At 40.6% G+C, this 13,066-nt stretch overlaps 1 protein-coding gene and 1 long non-coding RNA gene across 2 annotated transcripts in view; one reads left to right on the top strand and one right to left on the bottom strand.

Moving 5' to 3' along the window:
- The window catches only part of DSG2 (desmoglein 2), a 48,470-nt gene that overhangs the window by 10,613 nt on the left and 24,791 nt on the right, over window positions 1-13,066 (top strand). The window contains exons 2-3 of the mRNA XM_082415998.1: window positions 6,962-6,997; window positions 9,392-9,526. Of these exons, the coding sequence (XP_082272124.1) occupies window positions 6,962-6,997; window positions 9,392-9,526 (171 nt within the window). The remainder of the gene's footprint in view (window positions 1-6,961; window positions 6,998-9,391; window positions 9,527-13,066) is intronic.
- On the bottom strand, window positions 7,186-9,533 carry LOC309639229. The gene is made up of 2 exons (XR_014251536.1): window positions 9,440-9,533; window positions 7,186-7,424 (listed from the first exon to the last, which is right to left on the bottom strand). It is a non-coding gene; the product is annotated as an uncharacterized lncRNA (long non-coding RNA).

Genomic DNA, 13,066 nt, shown 5'->3' with positions numbered 1-13,066 from the left:
AGCTTACTTTTCATCTTCAGTCTTAAAGGCATGTCACACATGACATTTTTCTATCACCAAGTTCCTTGTGAGAAAAAAGAATGACAGATTTCATAATTGGGAGAAACCATAATGGTCACCTTGTCCAGACGTCCTTCCAATGCTTGAAATCCTTTTACAACATCCCCACGGGATGTCACTCAAACTTACAGAACTGAAAATGTTCAAAGGGAAGTGGGAAGGAGTGAGAATGGAGGACAGAAGACAGAGTGTGTCAGTTACTCCATTTATATTGTCTGCAATATGCTACCAGTTTGGAAATTTGCATAAATCCATGGTCCTCCAGAACTTGCATGACCTTCTTGACCCTAGCTATTACAGTAACTTGCAATCAGAAACATGGTCTAAGTTAGGGTTTCTCAACCTTGGCACTTTGCATTTAGAGCCAGATAATGCTTTGTTGGGGGAGGGGCTGTCCTGTGCATTGTAGGATGTTGAGCAGCTTCTCTGGTCTCTACCCAATACATGCCAGTAGCACTTACTTCCTCCCCCGCCCCCGACACATGCACTCTGGTTTCATAAGCAAAAATGTCTCCACACTTTACCAAATATCCCAGGTGACCACAGAATGTCACAGGAAAGGGGTGGGGGAATTTGTGTGCACAAAATCTCCCCCAACTGAGAACTACTGTCCTAAATTAAGAATGTGTGCTGTGAGATACACATTCCTAAGGAAACATCCAGATCGTTTACTTTAGGAAGGAGTAGTTAAGACCTCAACTATTTCCTTAGTCAAATAAACAAACAGTTCCACAACTGACAAAATGTTGGTACAACTCTCTTGGGTTGTTTGTACCATGAATGTGGAGCAAATATTTCAGTCTATCATGTCTTTATTAAGTGTCTGTGAAAACAGGCTATTGCAATAGATGCTCTAAAATGCAAACAGCAGAACTATTAGGTAGATTACAAAAACCCTCAGCTTTAAGGTGCACATCAATTTTGGTAACTTTTTAGTGAAGTGTACTGAATTACTGAATTTTCACAAACCGAACATACCATGTAACCAGCAATGAGATCAAGAAACATAACCGGCACGCTGACACCGTCTTCACTGAATCCCCCCCCTCTACCACCACCACCTTGACCATAGTGCTCTCATTCCCACCTCCTGGTCTGGCTATTCCTTTTGCAGGGCTCCACCTGACTTGCTCCCTCACCCCATTTCGGTCTCTATGCAGATATAACCTCTTCTCAGAGCCTCCCCACAGCCTTAAATCTCTCTACCACCTTGGCCCTGCTTTAATTTTCTTTACAACTTTTATCACACCCTACTTTCGTCTCTCTCCCCAACATGTAAGAATCCAAGAGGACAGGAACATTGCAGGAGCTTGGGAAATTGAAGGCATGGATAAATCCAGATTTCAGAAATTTTAAGATGAGGAAAATGCAAGTCTTAGAAATGAGGAAATACCATCATAATTGTATTCACTGAGTGCCTGCTATGTGCCAGTCATTGCAATAAATACATTTATGTATTATTTCTTTTAATTTGTATAATAACTCTGAAAAATGGTACACGTTAGGCTGCTTTCAAATGTAAGCACCAAAACCCAACTGAAAGGTTAATTAAAAAGAATGTTTAATATCGCATAACAAATGGTCAGGAGATGGGGTGGCTCCAGATTTGACCAATTTCGTAACTCAAAGATGTTATGGTTTCAGTTTGTCTTCTCTGCCATTTTATTAGCTTTCTACTCATGGTCACAGATGGCCATTGCGATTCCAAATGTCACATCCTTGCTCAGCAGTCTCCAGAAGCAGGTAAAAAGAGAGGCTATGCATATGTTTTTCTTCTTATCAGAGAGACGAATCTTTTTCCAGACTCTCCTGATATCTCATTGGCCAAATTCTCTTACACATTGTTATAGACTGAATGTTTGTGTCCCCCCAAAATTCATATGGGATAGTGTTTGAAGATGGGACCTTTGGGAGTTAATTAAGTTTAGATGAACCTTTTGCTACTGAAAAATAATTAAAACACAGCCTCTGGTAACGACAAAGTTAAAAAGAAAAGCTCTATCTTTATTCCCTCCCCTTTAAAGTGGCTGAGGAGACTGGAAACAATTTTATAATGTGTGTGCTACACCTACACACCCAGATCTTGGCTTCTAAATACGATTCAGTATTAGAAATCAGGGTTCCTTGATGAAATGGTTGATTCTAAAGCTAGGACAGGGAAAATACAAGATGAGCCTGGAGCATCTTGTAATACTAGACAGTAAGAAAGAGCTCAAAAAACAAAACATAGGGACATGTCAAAGGGACACAGAATCTAACCATAAAGAGCTTTCAACGGCCAAAGCTGGAACTATTTAAACAATAAAATAAATTAAATAGTATTGGATTATAACCCGCAGAATAAAATCAATATGCATGAGTCCAAGCTGATAAAAATGATTGAATTAATAACCAAATAAATGAGGGAAGAACAGACAAATCTTTCTTACTAAAGAATTCCAAATAATATATATAGATGCCCCTCCCCTCGGAAGTGGAGCTTAACCTCTCTCCTCCCGGCATCCCTACTCCAAGGATGAGCTAGACTTAATGATTCATTTCTAAAGAATACAGCATGTGAAGGGAAAAACAGCAACTTTACAGTGGAGAAACCTACAAAGCCTACTTTAACAAATATTGTCAGGTGAGTGTCATGTACCCCTGATATGCTGTGAGGAAAAGGTCACTTCACCACCACTCTGTGGTGTTCTTTACAAAAACACATCACCCGGTTCTAAACATAAGAAAAACAACAGATAAATCCAAATGAGAGAACAGTCTGCAGGATAATTGGCCAGTACTCCTCAAAACTGTCAAGGTCATAAACACGGAAAGCCTGAGAAATGGTCACAGACCAGAGGAGATTAAGGAAACATAACAACTTCATGCAGCGTGGGATCCTAGATTGGATCCTGGAACAGAGAAAGGACATTAGTGGTGGAAACAGTAAAATCTGAATAAAGTGTGGAATTTAGTTAACTGCGCATTATCTAAATATACCAATTTTGATATCTTAGTTTTGACAAATGTACCACAGTTATTTAAAATGTTAGCTTTAGGGACTTCCCTCGTGGTGCAGTGGTTAAGAATCCACCTGCCAACGCAGGAGACACAGATTCGAGCCCTGGTCCGGGAAGATCCCACATGCCGCAGAGCAACTAAGCCTGTGCACCACAACTACTGAGCCTGTGCTCTAGAGCCCACAAGCCACAACTACTGAGCCCACGTGCTACAATTACTGAAGCCCGCGTGCCTAGAGCCTGTGCTCTGCAGCAAGAGAAGTCACCACGATGAGAAGCCTGCGCACCACAACGAAGAGTAGACCCCACTTGCCCCACTTGCCACGACTAGAGAAAGCCTGCGTGCAGCAACGAAGACCCAACGCAGCCATAAATTAATTAATTAATTAATTAAAATTTTTTTTTAATAAATAAAAATAAAATGTTAGCTTTAGTGGGAAATGAGTAAAGGCACTCTTGGTACCCTCTTTACAATATTTGTGTAAATCTAAAAATATCCCTGAATTAAAAATTTATTTAAAAAGAAATGTGTGCTGAAACAAATATTGTATGTCAAATGTACTTCAATTTAAAAAAAAAAAAAACATTTAGGGAAATTCTCAAAAATCAAATGCTGCTATAACTAAAGCATTAACAATAGTAAAGTGTAAATGGGATAAAACCCCTTCAGAAGCAATGGGGCAAAGAAAAAGAAAAGTGTGTGCTAGGCAGTTGTTGAAACTGGGTGCTGGCCATGTGGATGCTCATTGTACTGTTTACTCTGCTTTTGTATATACAGTCACCTCTCCGTAACAGCAGGGGGTTGATTACAGGATTCCCCCCCACCCCCACCCAGAAACCAAAATACGTGGATTCTCAAGTCCCTTATGTAAAATGGCGAGGCGCGTCTTACTCCGTATCTGTGGGTTCTGCATCCGCGGGTTCCACGTTTGCGATATGGAGGGCTGACTGTAACTGCAATTTAAAAGTTTTTAAAGGTTAAAAATAAGTAAATTCATGAAATAAAAGATTCTCTGCTTTCAAGATATTAGCAATCAAGAGTGACAAAGTTTCTTGTGTTGAGTACTGAGATAATAATGAATAGGTGGACTTCGTTGTCTGTATCCCTCAACAAACGAATGATATTGCATATCACAGTTCTACAACTTTGCTACTTAAAGTGTGGTTCAAGAACCTGCAGCCTTGGCATTATCTGAGAGCCAGTTAGAAATACAGAGTATAAAGCTGAACTCCAGGCATACTGAATTGAAATCTTCATTTTATCATTAACAAGATCCCCGGTGAACAAAATACACGTTAAAACTTAAGAAGCACTGTTTATAGTCATGTAGTTTTCTTAACAAGTCACATCTAAAAAAGTACGTTCCAAAAAAAAATGAAGATACTCTTATAAAGAGTTTATGTTTGACTAGAAGACTATAAATTGGCCCCTTTTGCTTGCATCCTGGCACACATGGTATTTGGTCAGAATGACAACATTTACTTAAAATAACACATATTTAATATCACACCTTTGCTAGGCCCAATAAGATTCTAGGGAAGAATAAAAGTGGTAAATATTTTATCCAGCCAACTCCTCAGTGTGGCCCGTACAGAGAAAAGAAACCAGTAGTTAGGAGGCTGGGCAAGAAATATATCACTTTTTAAGAATGTCCCCTGATGATGTGACAATGAGGAATCCTGGATCTAGTCCCTAGTCTTTCCCTTCAAAAATACGCACCAGAGAAACATGCAGAGAGGAGTGATCCATTCAGCATTGCTTTCACTTGTTTTTTTATACCATGCCGCCTTTGAAAGTACATAAATTTGGGGAGCACAACTTTGGTTGGAGATATCTCTGGCCATTGCTAGCTGGTAAACTAGTAATAGAGAGGATGAGGAAGAAATAATGTATCTGACCATAAAATAGAAAATTAGCCATGGTGGTTCATCTGCCCCAGAGAAACTCATATTAGAGGCTGAACATCCACTATCCTTAAGTATCTCTTTGCAAGGGTGGAAACAAGAACACGTGCTACAAGGTAGAGGAAAGAAAGGAAGGTGAAAGATCCATGTGTAGAACAGACCCTGCAAGAAGCCTTCAAAGGGATTGTGAGTAAGCAAAAGAGACTGAAAAATTTTAGAGAAAGCCTTGCTTTCCATGATTTACCAACCAAGGCTTCATGGATCTGTGTGACCTGAGATGCACATGAAAAAAGGCAGACAAGACTGAGAAAAATCCAAATTTAAGACAGATTATAAAGAATTAATACATAAATAGCAGGTGAGGAAGTAAAGGCAATAAATATAGACAGCTATTTCAGGTTGGAATTATAGTAGAAGAAGGATATGGAGCAGTAGATTAAATGTTAACAGAAACAAGGAAGAGGTTTGTTTGTTTGTGTGTTTTTAAGATGGGGAAGATCTAACTTTGTTTGACCAACCAACGGGAAGGAAATAAACATGTTTGATTGAGCCAGCAGCAAATGAAGATAAAAGATTGGTGAAAGGAACAAGTTTCTTGAGAAGATAAATGTGGGAGAATAAGTGGAAAAGATGAAAATAAAGCACACAGATGGTGGTTAACCTTGGAAGGGCATCAGGACACCTCTTCCTTGGAGAAAGAAGGGGAGGGAGAGGGTGATGGAAGATACAATCTCAGTCAAATAAAATGTGGGATCATCTAAGAGTGGGTTCAGAAGTGTGGTCAATGTGATTGGGGTATTGCCTGGAAGTTTGGGATGGTATGATAGGGATGCAATACAAGAAGCAAAGATAGAAGCAAAGATAAGGCCGTTGTATAATTTATGGTCTGAATGAGCACACTTTGGAGAATGAAAGGGGTGCTAACAGATGGGATGCCTGCACAACAGGACTTGCCTGGGCAAACGTAAACATACATAGTCACCCTAGAAACAAACATCACCCCTGTGGAGGGAACATGGATGTGTGACGGGTCTGTTCAATCTCTCTGGCCCTCTCTAGCAATGTCAGTACAGGGTCAAAAAGAATCATAGTTAGGCTTACAGAGTTAGGGGAAGAAGTGAGGCAGGAATATTAGAAGATCAAGAGATTGAGGATCCCTGAGTCATTGGCAATATCTTTGGAATGGCTGGCAATGGTGGACGTGTTCTTAAGCCACTTGCCTCTTGCGGCAATTGAGCAAATTTATCAATTTCAAATAATTTAAGTGTAAATAGCCACATGTGGCTACCCTGTTAGAAGTGCTGGTTCAGATTAAACCAAGAGAAGAGGGAAGCCAAGAGGAGATTAATGGACTATAAACAAAGTGCCGCACAAGTCAAAAGGCAGGATGGGGGTTTGTTGTGCAGATTTAGAGTAAACATAACTGTATTTAGTTCTGTATAATGATGTGTAATATAAGTCCAGAGTGCTTCATAAGAACCAAAGAAAAGAGTTGGTAGGACCGAGGAAGCTGAGGAATGAAGTCTGAATATGGGCAGTCATGTGTGACCCGACTATGGGGCATGATGGGAGTTAGCGGGGGAGGGGGAGGGGGGAGGGCATCTCACCCTAAAGGCCTTGAGGAAAGGTATGTGGGTCCCTGAGAACATGAGGTGAAAACCACAGGGTAAGGAGGGAAGGACCAGAGAGTGGCTAAGATTTCAAAAGGAGAGTTTGTGTCTTTGTTTTTCAGATATGAGTTGTGTTCTGAGCTTCCTGGGGGAGGGAGTATGAATATAAGAGAATATGGATTCCTCTCTCTGGCCCTGGTCATGGTGGGAAGCAAAGGGGAAAATTAAAATTTGTTTCCTTTTGACAAAGATGGATAGTAGTGGTTAAACACCCCCCCCCTTTTTTAATGTCTATAATATCCTAGGTACTATGTTATTCGTTAACAAAGTATTTAAGCTGAATTGAGTGATAAATTGTATTAAACCACAAATAATTTTATTTTCCAGATCTGCTTTAACTTTGGAGATGGACTCCATTTAGAGGTAAGGAACCGAGGGGATTATTCCTGTCTTTTGGACTCAAGGGCTTAATTTCATGGCAGACAGTTGTGCCTTTCCCAGATTGAAAACACACACTCCTGCTGAAACTGCTAGGTGGCGTTTCGGGGGGGGCTCCAGGGAGCTCCGGTCCTTTATGTCTCAGTGCAGAAAGAATTCAGCGAGAGGCAAAGTGATAAATAAGAAGTGATTTATTAGAGACTAGGACACTTGTGAGGCTCACAAGGGAGCAGGCAAGCATTGCACTGCTCCGAGTACTTAGTGGGCTACATTTTTATAATCAGAGGAAGAGGAGGGAGGGGGAGAAGACCACCTTCTTTTTCATTCTTTGAGTCTTCAATCATTAACTCCTCCTACATGCTGGGCGGGGGGGTTTTTGACCCTATATGGTGCATCCGGGACCGTCATGGCACTATGGAAAAATTATTTCAGGTCTCAGTACAATGAGGGTCTTTCACTTTGAAATGTCACCTTTCCATAAATTACTGTTTTCTTGTGTGCAGAGAGCATGTCCTAGGGGTCATTAACTTGTTGACATCACTGGGCAGGTTGTAGGCCTTATTTTCCACTAGTGTTTGATTGTTTTGGGGCATGTCTCATGCTTCTGTTTTGCATGGTTTTATTGCTAAGCAAGCCGATCTGGCTTTGATGCTAAGTGACTTGCTCTGCTTTATGAGTCAAGCAAGCTTGTTTCAGGATTTTTCCATTGCTTTCCTGAATGATCATTAACTTACTGAGGTCTCCCAAAGTCCCCTAAAGTTCTCTCTCTATCTACAATCCCCTAGTGGGATTTCTGAGCTAACTACTTGATTATCCTACTCTATCCCTATAACCTCAGACTCAGCCATTCCCACTCAAACACATGCACAGGAACATCTATCCAGGGATGTCTGTGCAGCATATTTTGACAATCTAAATGTCCATCAATGAGAGAATGGTAAAACAATTTATGGTACATGGAAGAATGTCCATGATGAGGTACTGAATGAAAAATCAAGGGGCAGGACTTCCCTGGTGGTGCAGTGGTTAAGAATCCACCTGCCAGTGCAGGGGACACAGGTTCGAGACCTGGTCTGGGAAGATCCCACATGCTGCGGAACAACTAAGCCCGTGTGCCACAACTACTAAGCCTGCGCTCTAGAGCCTGTGAGCCACAACTCCTGAGCCCACGTGCCACAACTACTGAAGCCCACGCGCCTAGAGCCCATGCTCCACAACAAGAGAAGCCACCACAATGAGAAGCCTGCGCACTGCAACCAAGAGTAGCCCCCGCTCGCCACAACTAGAGAAAGCCCACATGCAGCAACGAAGACCCAATGCAGCCAAAAATAAAATTAAATAAATAAATAATGAATCACCCTTAAAAAAAAAAATCAAGGGGCACAATGAGATCTACAGTATAATTGCATTTTTATAAAAAAAGAGACCTTTTTACATGTGCAGATGTAAGGTCATAAGAAAAGATCATACAAGATATTTATCAAGCTGTTAACAGTGAATGCTCCAAAGTATGAGTGGAAAAAGTAGGAGGATGTTTTACATTTTTACATTATAAACTTTAATGTTATTTTAATGTTTTGATACATAATTTAATTTTTTTTAATTATAGAAGAATTTTTCCACTAAAAACAAAAAAATCAGTGACCTAGTGATAACCAGTGTAAATATTTTGAAATAAAATACTTGTTATATACAGCAACAAAATGAGTAAAACTGTAAACCTAGTGTAAAAATCATTTCTGATCTTAAAATACTAGGTCAGCTGTATTAAAATTTTCCTTGGATAAAATATATATTCATCTATTAAAGCACAACTGAAAATTTATAGAATAGTTTTCTACCTAAAGTTTTTGATAAACCAAAGATGGGTGATTTAATCCTTTAACATTCTTAAAACAATAAATTCATTAACTGACACTTGCACTAGTTTTAGTTAAATTGATATCTTATCAACAGGTTGCTGACATTTAGTCTTAAAACATTAGTAATTCATTTTTAAATTATAAGCCACCACAGAAAAATAAAACTTCATTTTCAGTCAGTAAGAAAAAAATTCTTGACTTGGTATGTTAATTTTAATTTGCCCATTTGTAAGATCACTCAATTACTCTTACCTTTTTAACTCTTCACTCTGGGAGATCTCTTCTAACTGATAAAAAACTGCTTTACTGCTTTACTGGTTTGGAAACAAGCTCTTCAGGTATATAGTGTTTGCTAGAGTGTATATATTTCCTCTTTGACAATGAAGCCTGTTAAAAAATTATGAAATTTATACCTTTAAATTTGCACAGCCCCTTTTCAACTTTTAGTAAATTTCAGGATGCCATACTAATGTCTTAGGGCACTTAATCATTTGGGGGCATTATTTTGTTGTTTTAGGCCTTACACTCAAGAAATGAAAATAAGCTGCTTCCTAAACATACTCACTCAGTGAGGCAAAAGCGCTCTTGGCTCACTGCCCCTGTGGCTCTTCGGGAAGGAGAGGATCTGTCCAGGAAGAATCCGATTGCCAAGGTACCTTCTGAAGAGGAACAGGAAATGCATGCGTATTGCTAAAGTGTGGTCTGAGGACTTTCATGTTCACTTAAAAATTTTAGGAAAATTATATGATGTACTTACTGAGGTTTTAATATTCCAGATACCACCTGGAAGAGCCTCTTTCCCATTCTGGAAGATGCAGCATTATTGGTGAACATATATATATAATGTAGGGCTTTGATTCAACTAAGAGTTGAATCTGGCACTAGTTGAATCTTTGTTTAACAGAGTGTTACTATGCTCAAAAGGAGATAGTATCATGTGTTGGGGGCGGGGCAGTGTTCTTTTTCCTACCACCCTCCTAGTTTCTCTGGCTGGAGCCCTGGAAGTTGGACTGACAAAAAAACAGATTAACAAGAGAAAAACAAACAAGCTTAGTAACATGTCTATCACGCATGTAGCACATGGGAGTACCCAGAGGTGAGTAACTCAAAGGTTTGGTTAGGATTTGGGTTTATATAGCTACTTAGCAAAAGAACAATAAATTTTTAGAGAAGTGACAAGACGAAAAGGACCTTGAATCTCCAGGAGCAGCAAACTGTGGGAAGGCAACTATATGGGCAACTAATAAGAGAAAAAGCTAGTTAGTCAGGTTTGTTTTGTAGATTCCTCTGGTCCTGTCTCCAGGCTGATAAGGATCTAACTCCTGTGATTAACTTTTGTCCTTCCTCATAGAGAAGGGTGGAGAGGCACCTTTACAAATTTATGTCCTGCTCTTAGGCAAATAGGGGGAGGGCAGAGAGCTTTCTTTATCTGCTTCTTCTCAATTGCTTTCGGCTTGAAATAATTCTTATACCAGAGTTGCATATTCTGCCACCCATGAAGGTAGTTTTCAAAATGAGAAGAACTGATATCTAATAGGTGGTAGGGTGACCACACATCCTGCCTGAAACAGTCTGAGTTTGTAGCCATTGTCCTAGCCTAATCATTAATAACTCCCCTTTCACTCTCAAAATGCCCGTTGTTTTGGATAAATTATATGGTAATTCTATTAATATGTATCTCAGACTTAGCATGTGCAAAGTCTGAACCCTTGATTTTTCCCAAAAGCTGTTGTCCATAAGTTCCACCCATTTCAGTAAACAGCACTATAATTCTACCCAGTATTTCAAAAATGTAGCAAGTACTGTCAGTTCTATGCCAAAAATGTATTCCAGGTCTGTCCACTTCTCCCCACTGCCACCCTCCTTGTCCGAGTCATTGTCAGCTCTGACCTGTGTTACCAAAAGCGCCCCGACTTCACCTCCCTGCCTTCACTCTTGCCTCCGCCTCCCCCCACCACAGTCCATTCTCCAGAAAGCGGCCAGAGTGATCTTTTGGGGGGTTTTTTGTTTTGGTTTGGTTTTTTTTAATAAATTTATTTATTTTATTTATTTATTTTTGGCTGCGTTGGGTCTTCGTTGCTGCACGCGGGCTTTCTCTAGTTGCGGCGAGCGGGGGCTAGTCTGCGTTGCGGTGCGTGGGCTTCTCATTGCGGTGGCTTCGCTTGTTGCGGAGCATGGGCTCTAGGCACGAGGGTTTCAGTAGCTGTGGCGTGCGGGCTCTAGACGCAGGCTCAGTAGCTGTGGCTCGCAGGCTTAGTAGTTGTGGCACACAGGCTCAGTAGTTGCAGCTCACTGGCTCTAGAGTACAGGCTCAGTAGTTGTGGCGCACGGGCTTAGTTGCTCCATGACATGTGGGATCTTCCCGGACCAGGGCTCGAAGCCAGGTCCCCTGCGTTGGCAGGTTGATTCCTAACCACTGCGCCACCAGGGAAGCCCCAGAGTGATCTTTTGAAAAGACAAATCAAAGCATCCCCTTAGTGAGACACTTTCAACAGCTGCCCACTGCAGTGGAAGGAGTAAACTCCTCACTGCGGCCTACAAGAGCTCTTGGGATTCATTGGCCTTGACCTCCTCTCTGACCTTAGCTCCTATCAGCCCCCAGCCCCCACTCTGCCACCTCCCTAAGCTGACACAAGCCATTCCAGCCTCCCACCCTTAGCACTTGCTGTTGCCTCTGCCTAGAACCCCCTCCCCACAGATATTTGCAGTATCTCACAGCATCAAGCCTCTAGCCAAGAGTTACCTCCTGAAAGAATTCCCTTCCCGGCCTCACCCCATCTCGGTCCCCTCACTCGTTCTGCTCAGTTTATAGCTCATTAGCCTCCAGGACATTATGTCATAAATTGCTTGCTTGTTGTCTGGTTCCCTCAGTAGAGTGTAAGCTCCCCCAGGGCAGGGGCTTAGACCTGAGGGCTCATAGCTCATGCCCTGTGCCCTGAGCAGTGCCAACATCCAGTAGGTGTTCAGTAAACATTTGTGTGAATGAATGATTGTTCATATGCAAGTTGTACCTTCATCTTTCCCATCTTATAAACATTATACGTGATGAGCTCCTTAAAAGAAAGAGCAGCTACAGAAGACAACACTTTCCTTTTTCCAGCAGCATGTTGTTTTCATAGAAGCCTTCTAAAATCTAAATGTTTAATTACGGTTTTACATAATAGTATGTATATAAGGAGTTAAGCTTTTCGGTTTGCTTTGGTTTGGTTTGGTTTGGTTTGGTTTGATGAGCTATCTGAGTCATTCACACATTCTTTCACACATTCTTTCCCTAAAATGCATTGATTCTTTGGGGTTCGATAAGTGTTAGCTATTCTTCTTACTAATTTTAATTATAAAAGTTGTTCATCTTATTGTGGTAAATATTTCACAATACATATGTGTATCAAACGATCACATTGTACACTTTAAACCTACACAATGTTATGTCAATTATATTTCAATAAAGCTGGAAAAAAGTGAAGTAAAAAGTTGTTCAGAGTAAAATGTACATAAAAAGCAAAAGATCTTGTATTTCCCCAACTTTCCAAATTCTCTGTCTAGGAATAATACTGTCAACAGTTTAGTATCTTCCAGATCTTGTGAAATACATAAGTATGTATATACTTACATACTCTTACATGCATACATATATATACAAACCAACTGTTATGTCCACACACAGTTTGGTTTTATTTTTAACGTAAGTGAAATTATATAATACATATAACTAGCACATAGAGATCTAGATTATTCTCTATAAATACTGAAGTATATATGTATATGCACATACACATATGTTGTGTGTGTATATGCATGTACTTGGCAAAAAAAGAGAGACAGGCAAACAGAAACACAGAGAACAAGAAAGACAGAGAAGCTCGGTGAAAAGTGATCATGGGCTGCCCCAGGATCACCGTTCCACTCTTGGAGCAGAGCAGCTGTAGCAGGAGATTGGAGCCGCATTGATCATTCTCAGCAGCAACCTCCAGCCCCAGTGCATGTTGAGAATCCTCTGGGAAGAATGTGTAGCTAATCCTGAGATTTCAGGACAAAGAATTGGCCAGGCAGGTGGGTGGTGATGGCTTCAACGATGTCTGAAGAAAAGAAATTGAGGTTCCAGCAGGAGGCCACAGAGACACACTTACTAATGAAGAATGAGAGATACAGAAATGGCAAACAAACAAACGAATTAGAGCTACAAATAAAGCTG

Source organism: Balaenoptera physalus (assembly GCF_965194825.1).
Source record: "Balaenoptera physalus genome assembly, chromosome: 12".
NCBI lineage: Eukaryota > Metazoa > Chordata > Mammalia > Artiodactyla > Balaenopteridae > Balaenoptera > Balaenoptera physalus.
This window is presented reverse-complemented; position numbering and strand designations above follow the sequence as displayed.